The sequence below is a fragment of the Mus musculus genome, chromosome 14, assembly GCF_000001635.26.
Source record: "Mus musculus strain C57BL/6J chromosome 14, GRCm38.p6 C57BL/6J".
Taxonomy (NCBI): Eukaryota; Metazoa; Chordata; class Mammalia; order Rodentia; family Muridae; genus Mus; species Mus musculus.
In genome coordinates, this window is record NC_000080.6 from 51,555,848 (window position 1) to 51,575,516 (window position 19,669).

The window sequence follows — 19,669 nt, forward strand, 5'->3', positions numbered from 1 at the left end:
GCACATTTGCATTGCAGGTTCTGGTAACGGCCAGGGTGACTTTCTTTGAATGAGCACTCTTTGAACCCAGGAAGCGGGTGGGTAGAGGAATGTCGCTATCTCTTTTATGATTAGCATACCTTTACAAAGGCCACATTCCCAAGCCTGGGCCTAAAGGCCTAGAATTCTGTTATTTTACGTTGTTATACTTTCACAGTCAGCTCCAGAATATAAGCTCTAGGAAAGAACTCTAGCAACACTGACAGAAAACAGGACTGACAAGTACCTACTCAGGCTCTTTCAATGTGAGCCAAGATCTAGGCAGAGTGATGAGACCATCTTGCAGTGCAGGAAAAGGGGAGAGAAAGCATACAAGCCCCCCCCAAGGCAATTATTTCCACTCATATGGCAATTCCACTGGGATCTAATACTTGCAAATTTTGTCCTGCCTGTGATCTCACATGACCCATAAGAAGCAAATGACTTCATCAATCAACATTCTGTGCTACTACAATGGAGGCAAGCACATAGAACCCATTTAGCATACTGGCATGTACTTGTGTACTGTGTGTTCAACCTATCTATCATAAGGAAGTGCAGCTTCTAGTTGAGCAGGATTGTTTACTTCCCAAACATGTAGTTTCTTTAAAGAGGATAACTGCACAGAAAGTCTTGGAAATGATCACAGAAATGAACAACTGGATGAGACATAGGAGAGAGCCTGGATAAGGTACAGGATGGTTGCTTAGGCTTGACTGTGTTTAAGGTTAGACATGACTGCAACCTGTTCCTCATGATTTATGCACCCTACCTGCTGCTGCTTGGTACATAGGTCATTAGTTTTCAGGCTGCCTTCTTTAGACAGCCTCTTTGATTCGTTGGAGCATTTTCTAATGCAATCTGCTCTTCTAGTAACTGTCTGTTCTCCTTCCACAACATCCTGACTTTGTGCTGGAGATGGTTAGATTCACTCTGGAGGTGGCAGTGCCTGATCCTGAGTCACAAACAAACAAATCCTCACACACGTCAGCATCCATCTTCCTCCCATTCCTCCAAGGACCATCTCTGTCACAATGGGCCCTGGTGCCCAGACAGCCCCAGACAACTGTCAAGATTGACCATGGAGTATTACATTGAGAGAGGTCAAATCCAGAGGACAGCCATATTTCAGAAGCCAAGGTACACCTGTAAACCCTGACACTAACAGGGACTTACGTATCTCTCAGAAGAGGACCTGGAACGAATGTGTGCCTATATGTCCATGTTATTTAAAAATCACCTGTAGGTAGAAGGCAGACCTTCTCTATGAGAAGAGAAGAGACCCAACCAACACACAGTCTTTTTAGGTGTCCCATGGAAACCTTATCTATGTATCTACTTTCACAGCCCAAAAGGCTCAAAGTTGATTGATATCTTCATCATGGTGTTAATCTTTTCTGTTTCAAATATACTTTGTTGGAAAGGACAATGATTTGAGTTGCTCACAGACTCTTCACACTTGGCCAAAATGACTTTAAGAGGTAAAAATCCTCCAGCCTTGCTTTGAAGGAGCCAGGCTTCTGGTTTAGAGGCAAACAGTATATAAACTGAGCCCCTACTTTGGTACAAAGACAAGGATGTGCAGACATATCCTGTGCCTAGTGCTTGGATCACGACCCTGTTAGTCACTCAACAGTAGAATTGATTTTCTTTAGTCAACTCCTTGCACTTGTACAAGGCCTCACTGATGTCCTGGGGCATTCTCTTCAGGTCAGTCATCACCTGGCCATGTTGCATCTTGAGCATGAATGTCCTAATTTTGATTCTGTGGGAGGGCATGACCCGAGCAGCAAATAATCCCATGAACTAAGGATACAATGATCATGTCAATTCAATCTGAATCGTGGACTACCCCAACACATCTATGCCATACATTGCTCCATGTTTCCAGTTCCACTTGGAGCTTATTAAACTTATTATCTTTGCTTGGGCTCAGTAGAGGCAAGGAAGTAAAGGCAGGGATTTGACCTACTTAATTTTCCTGAAGGGGCATGAAAGAATAGACTAGCTCTCCAAGAATTTCCAAGGAACCTGTGCCGTAGTCCTGGATCCACCTTAAACCTGTGATGACACATCTGTTTGTAGACAAGGAATTGTCAATCTTTGCTTCTATTGCTACATAAACTCCCAAAGGACACAATCAGTATCTACAGGATACTACATTTCCAGTGTGCACCTAAGGTGGACTCAGAGCTCATATGCTGTGCTCCTCAAAGTGAGGTTCCCTGTGTCTTCACTATTTTTGCCTGGAAACTGTGTCAAGCAAAATCTCAGGCCCAGCATACTATACAGACACTCCAGATCTTAAGTGGAACATACACACACACACACACACACACACACACACACACACACACACACACACACACACACACACACACACATACACACACACACTTACCCCATCATAATCAAACACAATCAGAATGCCAAATCAACACACATTATCTGTCTGAGTGTATAGTGAATAGAATTTGATAAAAGCAGTGATAAACTATGGCTAATCCAGTTATACTAAGTGCCTTAGTCGGGGTTTCTATTCCTGGACAAAACATTATGTCCAAGAAGCAAGTTGGGGAGGAAAGGGTTTATTCGGCTTACATTTCCATACTGCTGTTGATCACCCAAGGATGCAGGACTGGAACTCAGGCATGTCAGGAGGTAGGAGCTGATGCAGAGGCCATGGAGGGATGTTCTTTCCTGGCTTTCTTGTCCTGGCTTGCTCAGCCTGCTCTCTTATAAAACCCAAGACTACCAGCCCAGAGATGGTCCCACCCACAAGGGGCCTTCCCCAATGATCACTAATTGAGAAAATGCCTTACAGTTGGATCTCATGGAGGCATTTCCTCACCCGAAGCTCCTTTCTCTGTGATAACTCAAGCTGTGTCAAGTTGAAACAAAACTAACCAGTACACGGAGAGACAGGATGTGGGACCATGTCCCTACAGCTATTGACAGGACCAGTTGGACCCAAATTACTTTGAAATCAACTGCAAACGTGATTGGCCATAAACACAGTGTATCTTGCATCTCCCCAAAACTTATACCTGTATAGGATTCTAACAATGCAGGATTAGGGCTCACACACTACAACCCTTATCCCTAGACTGTAATTCATACCACAGGCTCTGATTTACTTTTGGGGAAATCAAATTGCCTGAGTCCCATTTCACTCCTATCTGAACTTGAAGTTCTGTGTCAAAAATCCATTTAGCAAAATGAATTTGGATGTGTGGACAGCTTGGTGTTATGGCCTCCTGTGATATGAGGGAATCTGAGGTTAATGGAGGGGCCCAAGACAGTCAGCAAAGAACTGGGCATAATGACTACCTGTTGTTCAAATCCTTGTTAGTGTAATTGGCTAGGATTCCCTGGAGTCCATCTCTCTCATTTTTGATCTTCTGGAGATCCCTTTTGAGCTTCGCCATCCTCTTCATTCTCTGCTCCTGCTTATTGGTGGTGGAGGCTTGGGGTGATGCCTTTCCAACAGACCATGTAGGTTGACAAACACTAGTAAACTCGTAGAGAAAATACGGCAGGGAATGGAGACAACATGCTTTTCCTTTTCTTTGCGGCTCTTGTGAGATTATTCATTTGTTGTGTTTTCTTGGGTATAATTACACTCATTCTGTTGGAATTTTGCTTCTAGTATCCTCTGTAGTGCTGGATTAGTGGAAAGATATGGTTTCAATTTGTTTTTGTTGCAGAATATCCTAGTTTCTCCAACTATGGTCATAAAGAGTTTTCTGGGTATATTAGCCAGGGCTGGCATTTGTGTTCTCTATAGAGTCTGCAAGACATTTGCCCAAGATCTTCTAGATATTATCATTTCTGGTGACAAGTCTGATGTAATTCTCACAGGTCTTCCTTTGTATGTTACTTGACTTTTTTCCCTTAGAGCTTGTAATATTTTCTTTCTTTATTCTGTACATTTATACTTTTGTTTAATATGTGACAGGATGATTTTCTGTATTGGTCCAATCGATTTGGTGTGTTGTAGGTTTCTTGTAAATTTAAGGCCATCTCTGTCTTTAGGTTAAGGACTTTTTAAAATGATATTGTTGAAGATGTTTTCTGGGTCTTTGAACTGTTAACCCTCACCCAATTCTGTTTCGATTATTCTTAGTTTTGTTCTTTTTATTGTGTCCTGCATTTGCTAGATGTTTTGAGTTAGAAGTTGTTTACTCTTTGTATTTTCTTTGAGTGACTTTTTAATATCATCTATGGTATTTCCTTTGCCTGCGATTCTCTTTTCTATGTTCTAGTGGTGAGGCTTGCATCTGTAAATCCTGATCTCTTTTATAAGTTGTCCTTCTCCAGGCTTGCTCCATTTGTGATTTTTATAACTTTATTTGTACATTTTCTTTATTGATTTTCTTATGTATTTCCATTCCAAATGTTATCCTCCTTCTCAGTTCCCCTCCAAAAACCCCATTCCCTCCACTTCTAGCATTGCCTCTATGTATGAGGGTGCTCCTATACCCCTTCCTCCCCACACTCCTGACTCAGTGCCCTAGCATTGCCCAACCCTGGATCATCATGCCTGTACCAGACCAAAGGCATTCCCTCCCATTGATGCCAGATAAGGCAGTCCTCTGCTACATATCCCCTGGAACTGTGGATACCCCCACATGTACTATGTGCTTGGTGGTTTAGTGCATGTGAGTTTTGCGGGGCTCTGTTTGGTTGATTTTGTTGTTCTCCTTATGGGGTTGCAAGCCACTTCTGTTCCTTCAGTCCTTGTCCTAACTTCACAATCTGGGTCCCCCTGCTCGGTCCCATGTTTGGCTGCATGCATAGCATTTCAAGAGACAGCAAATACCAAAAGTTACAGTTATGAAGTAGCATTGCAATAATTACATGGTATGGGGGTGGGAGTATCACCAAACATGAATAAGTTCATAAAAGATTTGCTGCAGCATTAGGAAGGTTGAGAACCATTGCTATATACTGATATACTGAATCATCTCCTGATTACCCACAATCCTAACTTGATACAAATGTTATCTATCATTGTTACACTGTGTTTAGGGAAAAGCAACAAAAATGTTCTTCCACCTGTGGGAAAAAAGTAGAGAGAGAAAGAGAGAGAGAGAGAGAGAGAGAGAGAGAGAGAGAGAGAGAGAGAGAGAGAGAGAGAGCAAGAAACATACCAGGCTTCTGACAGCATCAGATTTCTTGACATCAGCAATAGTGACTGGGTTTGGTGTCTCCAGATGGAATGGATCCCAAGTTGGGGCAGTCTCTGGATGGCCTTTCCTTCAAGCTCTGCTCCTCTCTTTATACCTGCATTTCCTTTTGAGAGAAGGAATTCTTGATTAATATTTTGAGGTGGTTGGGTGGCCCCACCCTTCAGAGGTTGCCATGCTTATCCAATAAATATGGTCTGTATAGTTCCTACTTTCCCTTTGTTTGGTATTTAGGCTAATGTCCTCCCTGTTGGGTTCTGGGAATCTCTTGGGTCCCTGGCATCTGAGACTTTATAGTGGCTACACACAGTTCCCCCTCCCCAATGGGTACAGACCTCCTTTCAAATGACTATCCCTCTGTAGTTCTTCCCCATCTCCTCCCATATCTGAACCAGAACCCCCTTTACCTCCTACTCTTCTCTTCCTCCCAGATCCTTCTCTCGTCCTACTTCCAAACATTCTTTGCTTCCCCCTTCTGAGCAGAACTGTAGCATTCACTCTGTGGTGTGATCTTCCTTCTTCTTCGGTTTCCCATGGTCTGTTAGTTGTGTTGTGGGCATTCCATGCATTTTTTGATCAATTTCCACTTATCAATAACTACATACTATGTGTATCCTTTTGTGACTAGGATACCACACTCAGGATGATATTTCAACTTCCAAACATTGGCCTTTGAATTTCATGAAGTAATGTTTTTAAAACCTGAGTAGTACTTCTGTACAATGTACCATATTTTCTGTATCCATTCCTCTTTTGAGGGACACCTGGGTGGTTTTCAGGGTCTGGTCATTATAAATAAGGCTGCTATGAACATAGTGGTGCATGTGTTCTTTTAATATATTGGAGAATCTTTTGGGTATATGTACCATGGTGGTATACCTGTATTTGAGGTAGAACTTTTTCCACCTTTCTCAGGAATTGCCAGATTGATTTCCAAAGTGGTTTTTCCAACTTGCAGTACCCGCAGGAATGGAGGAATGTTCTTCTTCTTCACATTCTTGCCAGAATCACCTGTCAGCTGACTTTTGTTCCTGGCCTATCTGAGTGCTGTGAAGTGGAATCTTAGGGTCATTTTGATTTGCATTTCCCTGATGACTAAAGGTGTTGAACATTTCTTTAAGTACATCTCAGCCATTCAAGAATCCTCAGTTGAGAATTTTCTGTTTAGCTTTGTACCCCATTCTTTAATAGGTTTATCAGGATCTCTGGAGTCTAACTTCTTGAGTTCTTTGTATATTTTGAATATTAGCCCTCTATCAGACGTAGGGTTGGTACAGATGTTTTTCCAATATGTGTGTGCAATTTTGTCCTTTTGACAGCATCCTTTGACTTACAAAGCTTTTCAGTTTTATGGGGTCCCATTTGACAATGTTTTTTGTCTTATAGCATGAGCCATTGGTGTCCTGTACAGGAACAATTCCCCTGTGACAATGTGTTCGAGGTTCTTTACTGCTCTCTCTTGTATTAGAGTCAGTGTATCTCATTTTATGTGGAGGTCCTTGAGTGACTTGGACTAGAGCTTTGTACAAGGAGATAGGAATACATCAATTTGCATTCTTCTATATGCAGACTGCCAGTTCAACAAGCACCAATTGTTGAAAATGCTGTCTTTTATCCACTGGATGGTTTTGGCTCCTTTCACAAAGATCAAGTGACCATATGAATGTAGGTTCATTTGTAGGTCTTCAATTCTCTTCCATCGGTCTACTTGTCTCTCTATACCAGTACCATGACATTTTTATCACTATAGCCCTGTGGTATATTTTGAGATCAGGGATGGTGATTTCCCCAGCCATTCTTTTATTGTTAAGAATATTTTTTGCTATACTGTGGTTTATGTTATTCCAGATAAATTTGAGAATTGCTTGTTCTATCTCTGTGAAGAAGTGAGTTGGAATTGTGATGGGGATTGCATTGAATCCGTAGATTGCTTTTGGCGAGATGGACCTTTTTTTAATATATTAATCCTCCTCATCAATGACCATGGGAGATCTTTCCATCTTCTACGGTCTTCTTTGATTTCTTTGTGCAGAGACTTAATTTCTCGTCATTCAGATCTTTCCCTTGCTTTGTTAGAGTCACACCAACATATTGTTTGTGACTATTGTGAAGTATGTAGTTTTAAAAAAATTTCTTCCTCAGCCTAATTATCCTTTGAGTAGAGGAAAGTTCCTGGATTGTTTGAGTTAATTTTATATCCATTGACTTTGCTGAAGTGGTTTATCAGCTGTAGGAGTTCTCTCCTGGATTTTTTAAGGCTCACTTATGTGAAATATCCCATACTCCTCAAATTGTAGTGTCTTGAATTCCTCCCTTCCAATTTGTATCACTTTGATCTGCTTTTTTTGCCTGATTGCTCTGGCTAAAATGTCACGGACTATGTTGAATACATAATGGAAGAGGGGAAAGTCTTTCCTTGTCTCTGATTTTAATGGGATGGCTTCAAAATTTTCTCTATATATTTTGATGTTGGCAACTGGATTGCTCTATGTTGCTCTTATTATATTCAGATATAGACCATGACTTTCTGATTCCTCCAATGCATTTATCTTGAAGTCGTATTGTATTTTGTCAAACACTTTTTCAGCATCTGATGAGATTATCCAATATATTTTAAGTTATTTTATATAGTGGATTACATTGATGGATGTCCATATATTGAATCATTCCTGCATCTGTGGGATGATACAGCTTCTAATGAGATGATCAAGTAATAGTTTCTTAAATTTATTATATAGTATATTACTTTGATGAATTCCAAAACATTGAATCATTCTTACATCCTATGCATGATGCCTATTGGATCATGGTGAATGATCATTAGCATGTGTTATTAGATTCAGTCTCCAAGAAGTTATTGAGTATTTTTGCATCAATATTTGTTATGATTTTTATATGCTCAGCCCACTGAGTTGCAATATAAGAAGGTGTGGCCAAGTTAGAGTATATGGGACACTGTGTGTGTGGTGAAGACCCTCACCCTAGCTGCCTGGACATTAATATTCTATTAGCAGCCTTCACATGAACATGTAGGACTTTCAGCTTCTCCTGTACCATGCCTTTCTGGATGCGGCCATGTGGTCACCTTGTTGGTACTTGACTGATCCTCTTAACCTGTAAGGCATCCACATTGAATTGTAGGAGAAGCTGCAGTGCAGCCAGATTTGGAGGAGTCCCAAAACCCTCCTGGGACAACTAGTTATGGAGTTTGTTCAGCAGCCATCCATCTGCAGCAGTTAGGGTGTTCTTCAGAGTCACATCTCTTCTCTAAAGCTTTGAAGAACCACCTGTCTGAGGGCCAGAAGCTCTTATGGGTATCTGCTGATGCAGAGTTAGAAACAGCTCTACTAAGTACTCAGCCTGATGTACAGAGTCCTAAGGGGAGACACAGCAAATACAGAGGTCTGAAGGAAAGGACAAAGTACCCAAAATCTGAATATCCAAGGCTGTATCCTCAGATTAGAAAAGAGAACAGAAAAAATGGAGAGGGAAGCCAGTAAGTGGCAATGGGGCTAAGGGAGGCCAGGTGTTCCTGGTGGTCATGAACTCTGCACAGTGTTCACAGCAAATTTCAATGTGGATTATGAAGGTAGAAAATGTTCACTTTGTTTTATTACATTTACCTTGTTTGGGTAGATAATCCATTCAGGAAGGCTGAGAAAGGGCTAAGAAACAAAGTTGATCTCAGAGAAACAGGAGGACTGGGGGTTCTCTAGTGTAGTATACTATAGTGAGGTGTGGTGCGGTTTGTTATGGTGAAGTGTAGTGTATTCTCTTGTACTGTTTGCTGCTTGGTGTGCATGAGGCCCTGGGCTCCCTCTCCAGTTTAGCCCACTCAGAGAAGCTGAAGTTAGAATATCAGTTGCCAGATTTTAGGAGGGTGATGGTGTTCTGGGAGATGCAATCTCAGCTACCAAGGGATTACCTCTTCTATAGAAATTTGGTGGGTTGCAATGGGCCAAATATCTCCAAGTAACTGCTAAAGAGTAATAGATATGTTCTCAACACACAGAAAATAATGAGATACATGCCTGAATTGATGGCTGTGCCAGATACCATCTTCTTCAGCAATGTGGTCTTACCATTGACATCCAGAAAGGAAGGAAGAGCAATGGCAGCAGTCTGTAATGATAGGGGAGTGTGTATGAGACTCAATATTGAGCAACCCCAAACAAGATAACCCAAACATGGCCCTGGGCTTTTCATTGGGTAGTATATTGTGTTCAGGGGAGGAATTGTCAGAGCATAATAGGGTATTTTCTTTTAAACCTCCTTTATATGGGTTTGTGTATTATAAAGTTTCTTCAATTGTAGGTTTCCACATGGCCTTTCAAAAGTCTTCAGTCAGTTATCCCACCTCTATACTACTTCCTTGTCTTAGTGTGGTTTTGCTTTCTGCCCTGAAGCACAGGTGTGGAAAAGCCACTGGGCAGATCAAATGCAGACATGGTAGATTGTATTTATCCTAAGCCCACTGTCTGATATTGACCTGGATGGAAATGCAATTACACTAAGTAGGGGGTGTAAGAATGTAGCCTTGCGCATGGGAGGTGGAAGCTGGGGTTCCCTGACTCCTTGGAGTCCATTTGAATATGAAATCCACAGGCAAGAGTGGAGAATGGAGGTTCTGAATTCCATGGGCCTATGTTAAGGAGTCTGGGGACAGGGACCCATGAAATCCTGGACATCCAGACAGTGCTGGGTTGCAGGGAGTTCACAGGAGGTTTGAGCTTGCTGGCCTGCAAGCAGACCAGGGCAAGGTGTTCTCAAGAATCTTGGACATGCAGGCACTTCTAGAAGTCTCAGAGGAGCTGAGCATGGAGGAGGCCAGCAGGCTGAGAACTAGCCCTGAAATCAGAGAATGGGGAATTCTGGATTAGCTCAAAGGTGACTAGCCCAGGAGTACTGAGGGGCCTTCTGTTGGAGACTTAGATGGCAAGGCTCTGTAGGCAAAGGCTTTTTCTCCATGTAACCCACAGTTGGTTTGATGAGAGAGACAGTCCTTGGTTCTAAACTGTTTATTGATTGTATTTCATGGAAATGAAAGCATAACACGTCTTGAGGTTAGACTAGAAGTTAAGTACCTTGTGAGGAAGGAATGTCCAGGAAGGGAAACTTATTGACTGAACCCTACCATCTTCTATTACCTCATTAGCAGGGCAAACCCTATTCGGTTCTAAATGACCACAGGCCATGTTCCTATGCAGAGATTTTGGTCCCATGAAAGAAGCCTTGTAGGAAGCAGGTGACACTTTTGCCATCTACTGTGGGTCTGGGACTTCCAACCCACTTAACTTTACCAAATTCTGGACATGGTGGTCTACTGTCCCAGGTGTTAGTCTGAGTTTTATTGATGTGAGGAGACACCAGGACATATGTTTAGTATACGGGTCTCAAAGCCTACCCTCCACACTGACACACTATTTCTAACAAGGCCACAACTCCTAAAAGTACCACTCCCATATTCAAGCCACCACACTCCTCTGCAATCTCCCAAGACATTTACCTCACTCTGTCCTACTGTTTCCCTTTTGTCCTTCACAAATTATGTGTCTTATTATTTTCTTGAAATATCCTCCTACAAGCCAACACTAGTGCATTATCTTCTATGGTTACTGCAGTTTAAATACACATCTCTAGACATTCACTGTTACCATCCTCACAAGACACATCATGTGGTATTTGTCCTTTTGGGTCTGGGTTATATCACTCAGAAAGTTTATTCATGTCTCCATCCAGTAACATGTAAATTTCATTTATATTTTCACAGTTCATTACCATTGTGTATATGAACCATATATTCATTATCCTTTCATCAGTTATATTACATCTGGGTTGTTTTGATGTCCTGACTATTGTAAATAAAGCAGCAAGTAACATGAGCACACCCGGTTCTCTGCCTTAGGATAATGCCTTTGGATATATGCTCTGATATAGTGTCTGAGTCTGTGTTCTCTTGCTAGAAAGAGAAACCAGGACCATGATAGGTCCTTTTATCGAGAGCATTTAAACGGGGGCCTGCTTACTTAAAGTTCTGAAATACTTTAGTACATTTTTGTCTTGACAGAATCATGCAGAGGCAGACATGGTGTTGGAGAAGTAGCTGAGAGTTCTAGATCTGGATCTGCAGGAAGCAGGGATGCTGGCCCTGAGCTGGGCTTTTGAAACTTTAAAGCCCACCCCCACAACAAGGCCATAGCTCTGAATACCATCAAAGAGTGCTATACCCTGTTGACCAAGTATTCAAATCTATGAGCCTATAAGGGTTCTTCTCATTCAGACCACCACAAATAGTACAGCTGGTTCATATAGAAGATCTATCTCTAGCAATGTTTTCCAGAACATTTCTCCTGTTTTTCATAATGACTGTACATGTGAATATATACTCTCTTACCCCACACTCATGTCAACAGTTGTGGTCATTAGTCTATTGGTAATAGCCATCCTGACTGCAGTAAGATACAAGGTTAAAACTATTTTAATTTTCATTTTGCTATGAGGAATGATATTAAACATTTAAATACATATCTATGATCCATTTCTTTCTCTTCTTTTGAAGATTCTGTTCAGTTCGCCAGAACATTAGAAGGGAGATAGTTTGAGACTGGGACTCTCTACTTATCCCTGCTGTCCCAGAATCTAGTACATAGACCAGGCTGTCCGGAGGCTCATGCAGTTCTTTTTGCCTCTGCCTTCTGATTGCTGGGATTACAGGTGTGCTCTACCATGTACAGCCATAGAACATTTTGAAATGTTTAAATTTAAAATGTTATAATGTTTAACAGGCAGGTTTCCTGGTGTTTAGTTTTTAACACCATCCTATGTCTAGAAATGAACTCTCTGTCATATGTACACTTGGTGAAGATCCTCTCCCATCTTGTAGCTGATCTTTCCATTGATTAAGAGTTTCTTTTGCTTTCTTATTCACTGTTTTATTGCTAGGACACACCTTGACCAGGATAACGAATGAAGAAAATATTCTACTAGGGCTGGCCAACAATATAAAAGGGTGATCCAGGATTGTCAAGGTTGGGAACATGGCAGCAGGCAGGCAGGAATGCATACAGTCATCATGGCACTAGAGGAGTAGATGAACTTGCATCTGATACATATAGAGGAGGCAAAGAGATAGATACAGACGGACAGACACACAGACAGACAGAGGCAGAGACAGAGACAGACTGAGACAGAGAGAGTATAGACTGAGATATAGAGAAAAAGAGAGAAACATAGTGAGATCAACAGAGACAGAGAGATAGTGACAAAGACAAATGCAGGGACTGGCATGAGCTTTTGAATCCTCAATGCAACCTCCAGTGTCACAACTCCTCCAGCAAGGCCATATATCTACTAGTCCTTCCTAAAACAGTTCTATGAAGTAAGTATCAAACATTCAATTATGAAATGACCTTTGAAGGTCATTTTTATCCAAATCACTTTATTTATAGTTCAGAAGATTTTAATTACTCAATGTGAATATTTTTATTTCCTGTGATATTAGAGAAATACTGTTGTGTTTCTTATTTGTTTGTCCGATGTGGTCATGCACAGGAGAGTGCATAATAACTGTAGCTAAATTTATGACTATAGAGATAGAGCATGGATACTTTTTTTCATCCTGACATTGGGATCCACATAGTTTGACACATTATCCACATCAAAAGCTCAATTATCTGTGGAGTTCTGGCTGGCTGGGTACTACTTATGAAGCCTAAACAACATGATACTTGAAGAGTCCCATTCCTGCCTGAAAGTTCTAGTGTTACAGGACTATGTATGAACCACACATAAATGCAGAATGTCCTTATGATAGAAATAATTAGAGATGATGTTTTATCCATAACAATACACTAATTTTATTCAATAACATCTTAAAGTGGGGAGTCAGTTTATACAGTATATAGACTTAGCAAAAAAAGCAAATTAATTACAGTAACAAAAAGATAATGACTATATAATGAAACTTCAAATGAAAACACAGGAAAACCAAAGATACAAAGAAATCAAAACTCTAACCAAAATCAAACAAAATAATTAAGCTAAGCATCATTCTCTTGCAGCAGATGTTCAGCACAGACCCACAGCCTGTTGCTTACCTTGGTGAAATAGTGCAAAGGCAGTCACTGATGGTAATAATCTGTTCAGGATGAATATAGGCATGCCTCATTGGGGTGGGTGTTCTGCTGATGGACTAGTCCTTCCAAGGCTAACACGAGAGATGTTACAGATGATACCTCAAAGTTTTTCAAATTCACTTGACTGATCACCATGAAATAATTCTAGATGACCCAACACGACCAGCCAAAATTGGCATTCTCAGAGCCCTTCTGGATTCCGAGCAGATCTTGATGTCATCTCAGCACTTCTCTGAAGCCTTTCAAACAGGCAGTCTTGCTGGACCAGACGCTAGACAAAATAAAGGCCTCATACCCATAGCAAACCAAAAAAGAAGAAAATGCAGCCCAAGATTGCCATGGGTACAAGGATTAGATACAATGGTGCTTAATTTGCTTTGCACACCCAGTGCTCCTGGTGAACAGTTGTGTCTGAGCAAGATCTTGACCTGGTCTCTGATCTGTTTGAGCTTCTGCAGAATATTTCAGACCTACGGGAGGAAGAGAAAAAAAAAGCCTGGTGAGATCTTTCCATGTCAGCGATCCAGCAAATACCAGCTTTACTCAGCAGGACAATCCAGTATGACCTTTCATCTGAGATCTTTCCGGTATCCACATAAGAGATGGGGAAGAAAGCACCTTGGCCTGGATGTTTTTCTCAAATGTAAAAAATTGCTTAACACTGAATTGTGAACTACACACTGTGCTGGAGTTAAAGTAAAACACCACATTTCTCCAATAGTCTAAATACTTGATATTGAAAAATAAGTGTGTATCAGTGTCTGAATCTAACATTAAACAGAGACCTTCTAGGGAGCCTAGCAAAATTTGAAGTGAAGGCTCTTATTATGTCTGGAGTGCTGAATCCTTCCTTGGCTCTCCTTGGGAACCCCTATATCTGGGAATCCCCAGAGAAACCATCTCACAGGAAATTCATGCACACTGAAAGGATACTGTAATCAGCAAGAGTGTGCTTCATGCAAATCTTCCCAAGGTTAATCATTGAACTCTAAAGGGGATACTCATGAAGGAAAACAAAAACAAAAACAAAAACAAAAACCAATAGCCCTGCTATGCTTATGGTTCATTAGGTACTGCCATCCTGTGCTAGTACCTCATCTTGGAGACAGTGAAAGGACGCTGCATCTTTTCAGCCAAGCCATGACACACACACACACACACACACACACACACACACACACACACACACACACACTAAAATTGGAGCCTGCCCATATGCCCTATGACAGGGGAGGCCCAAGCCCCTCAGGATGAGTTGCCATAGAGCAGAAAAGAGGACCTGGTTCCTAGATAATTCAGGAAGTGGCATCCGGAGGTACCTCTCATACCATAGAGCTTCAAGGGGTTGCATTCAGGGTTCCAGGATCTCCTCTGCCTAGAGTGGCAAGCTAGAGGTCGCCAACTGGGATGGGGAGGAGAGGGCATGGCAGAAATCCAATTTCTTCAAAAGAGGGTAACTCCACAGAAAGTCTTGGAAATTATCACAGAAGTGTAAAACTGGATGAGAAATAGGAGAGAGCCTGGATAAGGTGCAGGATGGTTACATAGGCTTGACTGTGTTCATGATCACACATTAGGGCATTCTGCCCCTGATGCTTCATTCATCCTACCTGCTGCTGCTTAGTATAGTGGTCTTTGATCCTCTGGCTGCCTTCCTTACATAGTATTTTTGTTTCTATGTTGCATTCTTCCAATGCAATCGGCTCCCTTAGCAGCTGTCTGTTCTCCTTCCACAACATCCTGACTTTGTGCTGGATGAGGTTAGATTCAATCAGGAGGTGGCAGTTCCTGAAGCTGAGCCACAAACAAAACATGGTGAATCCAGGAAGCATCCATCTTCCTCCCATTCCTCCAAGGACCATTCCTTCATCATTGGCCCTGATCCCCAGGCAGCCCCAAACAAGTATCCAGATTGGCCATAGAGGGAGATCAAATCCAGAGGACTGCCACTTTCCAGAAGACCCAAGGTACTTTTGAAAACCCTGACACCAACAGGGACTCATGTATCTCTCAGAAAAGAACATGGGGTCTATATGTGCTTATAAGTCCGTGGTATAAAAAAACCACCTGTAGGTATAGGGCAAAATTCTCTAGGAGTGAAGAGACCCAAGCATCACAGAATCTTTCTATGTTTCTCCTGGAAACCCCATCTATGAATCTACTTTTAGAGCCCAAGAGGCCCAAGGCTTATTGATCTCCATCATGGTGGAAACCTTTTCGATCTTGAGGATACTTAGTTGGAAAGGACAGTGACTTGAGGGGCTCCCAGACTCTTCACACTTGGCCAAAATGATCCAAGATGTTAAAATTTTAGTGCCTTGTTTGAAGGAGGCAGGCTTCCTGTTTAGAGACCCTGTTAGTCACTCATCAGTAGAACTGATTTTCTTTAGTCAACTGCTTGCACTTGGACAAGGCCTCACTGATGTCCTGGGGCATTCTCTTCAGGTCAGTCATCACCTGGTCATGTTGCATCTCAAGCATGAATGTCTCAAAGTTGATCCTGTGGGAGGACATGGCCCAAGGAACAAATTGTTTCATGAACTAAGGATACAAGGATCATTTCTATTCAAGCTGAATTATGCACTACCCCACCCCATATATGCCAGTCGACCTAGCTCCTTGTTACCGGTTCCACTTGGTGCTTATTAAACTTATTACTCTTCAGCTTGGGCCAGTAAGCCCAGGGAAGTAAAGGCAGGGTGCTGATCTGCCTCAACTCCCTGTAGGGGTTTTAAAGAATAGACTAGTTCTCCCAGAACTTTCCAGGAATCTGTGTCACAGGCCTGGGTCCACGTTAAATCTGTGTGATTCTCCTCCTGGTTTTAGACAAGGAATTGCCAATCCTTGGCTCTATTGCTACCTAAATTCCCAAAGGACATAATCATATCTACAGGGAAAAGCCTTTATAACCCACCAGGAGATTCCAGTGTGCATCCACAGTGAGCATAGAGGTCAAGTCCTGTGCTACTCAAAATGAACCTCCCTGGCTTCTTCACTATTATTGCCTGGAAATGGAGTCAGGCACAACCTCAGGATATATCACATGATACAGACTCTCTAGATCTTAAGCTACACACACAGGAGCACACACACACAGGAACACACACATCCACAAATGCACACACAAGCTCACATGCACCCAGTATTTCTCTGAGTCTCAGTCTCTTTCTATCTCTCTCTTTTACACAGACACAGACACAGACACAGACACACACACACACACACACACACACACACACTCAATTGGAATGCCAAATAAATTAATTGATTTGGCTTTATCTGAGAGTATAATAAACAAAATTTGACAAAAGCCGTTATGAATTGCAGCCAATCCAGTCATACTGAGAGGCAATATGTGGGACAGGCCCCTCCAGCTGTTGACAGGACCAATTGGACCCAAATTACCACCTGGTCAATTATGGAAAGGATTGGCTATAAAGAAACATTACGTAGCAACTCCCACCAACCAACACCTGTGTAACCTTCTTAAATGGCAGGATGAGAGCTCACACATTACTACCTTCATCCTCAGACTGTGATTCATGCCACAGGCTCTGAATTACTTTTGGAGGAACCAAAAGTGCCTGTGACCCCATCTCACTCCTATCTGAACTTGAAGTTCTGTGTCGAAAATCCAATCAGCAAAATTGATTTGGGTATGTAGACAGCCTGGAGTTGTAGCTCCCTGTGCTATGAGGGAATCTGGGCTTTAACAGGGATGGCCCAAAGATAGTCAGCAAAGAACTGGGCATAATGACTACCTGTCATTTAAATCCTTTCTAGTGTAGTAGGCCAGGATTCCCTGAAGTTTGTCTCTGGCATTTTTTATGTTCTGGAGCTCTCTTTTGAGCTTCTCCAACCTCTCCTGTCTCTTCTCCTGCTCATTGATGGTGGGGGCTTGGGGTGATACCTCCCCAGCAGACCCTGTAGGTAGAAAAACACTAGTAACCTTGTAGCAATAATAGGGCAGGGAAAGGGAAACCATGCTTTGTTCCACACAGAAGCCTGAGGAAGAGGAAAATCTACAAACACTGAGAATCCCTGATAGTGCATCATAGCTATCTTCAAGCTGGGCTCCTCAGCTAGGTCCCTGTTTGCAACCACCATCACCAAACATATGCCTGACTTCCTATTGTAATCTCCCTAGCCCTAAAATGCATAAGCTCGGCCAGGCAAGAATAAATGGAGGGCATTGTCGGCTCATAACTGTTCACCAAATCCATACCTCTTAGCATGCTAACCAAGTCTTTTCTAGTCTTCTTCAAATGCATGATGAGAGCTCATACACTGCTACAGTAACTCAGACTGTGAATCAGTCCACATCATGTGTGTTTAATACCAAAGTGTCTGAGACCTTGATTCATAGGTAGGGGAATGGCCCTCTCTGTTCTTGGCATCACATGCTCATGTAACCTAGAGGAAACTATATTAAGATGAAGTGCATGAACACTCTCTCCTGAGAACAACACTTTTCTCTTCTCACAGAGCTTGGTCTTTGCATAATTTGCCATTCAGTGGGAAATTAAGATCTCTCAGCAAACCACTGCAGGCTTGTCAATACAAGGCTGTCTGTAAAACTAATCATCAGACACTCTTGACTCTGGTTCTACCATTGAGGAATCTGAAGGATCCAGATCACAATCCCTATTCCTGGAAGGACCAGCTGAAGCCCACATCCCCCAGGGAGCTCCCCAAACCTTGCCCAGGACTCACTGTGCCTTCTCCATGACCAGTTGTTTCTTGCCCTTTCCCACCATGATGGGCGGCCGGCATCCTTCTGCCTTGGTCTGGTGTCTGTGTGTATTCTATTCTCTCTCCGAAATACCCTGAGGAGCATGGACAACATGCCTGCTTGGGAACCCATCAGGATCTGAAGGAATACCCCACAAGCCGCTCTGGTTACCACAACACTGGCAACATCACAGAAGATTCTAGGGTTCTCTAGGATACAAGAGATTGTCCAGGGAAATGACTACTGATGATGTCACCTGGAACTTCCATGGCCTACCAGCTTACCAGCTTGCCCCATCTTGACCAGTTTCTGAGGTGCCCTTTCCTGAAGTCTCTCTTTTGCCCTTGGGGATACCTCTTGGCAACTTCTCCTTCCAAAGCCAGAGATTTCTCTCTGCTTCAGTACAAGTCCAGTACTTTGAATGGAGTGAGTTTGTTAGTGTCATGGCCTGGCTAGCTCATCTTCATTAGGATCCCTATATGAGGGAGATTCTTCTCCAATATAAATCTACTTCTGGGGTCCATTCATGTAACAAACAGTTGATTTACCCAGGTGTCTCTGTTTCCTAGAGGACAAAAACCTACTCCTACACCTTTACTTTTACACAAGTTGGAGTATATGTGTTAGTGTGCAACTGCCTTGAGAGAAGACATTTTTTCAAATAGTGAGCCATGGGTTTTCACGAAATCTCTGATTTACAACCCCATTTCTTTGCAATGAAAACTCCCTTGTACTTGGCAATAGAAGAAGTCAGGGACAGGGGCAAGATCAAATTGTAAAGTTTATGTCCCTTTTTCAAAAGCCAAAATCCCACATTCTCTATATCTCCAAAACAACCAGACAAAATAGGCATCTGTGAACAAAGGCCAACAGGGACATTGAATTACTTCTTCATAGTCCCATTAGCTCTCATTTCTCCAGTTTCTACCTTTTTGAGTTCCCAGTTCTAGGCCTGAGTCTGTTGGGGGTTGGAATATGATCCTGTATTCATAATATACCTAAGACTCAATTGGCTGGATAGAGGAAGAAAAGGCCTTGGGTCCAGTGAAACCTCCGTTTTAACGGATCCATAATTTCAGAAGGTGCTCTCTTTGGCATTGACATCAGTGCCTTCTGCCTTTTTGACCTGGGTGTGCTGAGTGCATGGTAAAATGCCACCTAACCTTGCAGTTGTAAGAGTGGAGAAATCATGCAAAGGCTTTCCATATTGATTGTGTTGTCTTTGGCTACCACCTTCGGTTATGGAATATCACTACAACAACCAAAGGTGTCTGCGGAGATGGAGGGGTAGTAGGAAGTCCACTCTGTCTCTCTGGTAGTTGTATGAAGAGCCTTTATGGGGAACTGGAGAACATGGTTAATGAAAAAGAAATAGTTAATTTTGGCTAGCTGATGATATCTGAGCCTGGAAAGCAATGGTTCAGGCATTCCAATAAAAGAGTATAGTGATGAATCTCTCCTAGTATTGGGTACAATAGGCCCAAAGTAATTAGGAGGCCCATCAACCTTTCCCTGAACTCTACTGAGAGTTTTGTAGTGTTTCCCTTAGGTAACTCTTCTATACTTGCATGAGACCAAAACTCAGGTCTGCATGC

General features: G+C 42.2%; 3 protein-coding genes across 4 annotated transcripts in view; 2 read left to right on the plus strand and 1 right to left on the minus strand.

The window, feature by feature from the left end:
- Gm7247 (predicted gene 7247) overlaps nt 1-14,135 on the plus strand; it is a 208,913-nt gene extending 194,778 nt beyond the window's left edge. Inside the window, exon 8 of the mRNA XM_030248214.1 lies at nt 13,783-14,135. The gene's annotated coding sequence lies outside the window, so the exon portion shown is untranslated. The remainder of the gene's footprint in view (nt 1-13,782) is intronic.
- Nucleotides 1-19,669, plus strand: part of Gm5622 (predicted gene 5622) — a 110,164-nt gene that overhangs the window by 3,058 nt on the left and 87,437 nt on the right. The window lies entirely within an intron of this gene.
- On the minus strand, nt 8,113-18,206 carry Gm17175 (predicted gene 17175). The gene is made up of 6 exons (XM_017316274.1): nt 18,191-18,206; nt 17,104-17,266; nt 15,712-15,842; nt 14,953-15,137; nt 13,304-13,812; nt 8,113-9,329 (listed from the first exon to the last, which is right to left on the minus strand). The coding sequence occupies exons 1-5, from the start codon at nt 18,204-18,206 to the stop codon at nt 13,807-13,809; spliced, it is 501 nt and encodes a 166-aa protein (XP_017171763.1). The 3' UTR covers nt 8,113-9,329; nt 13,304-13,806.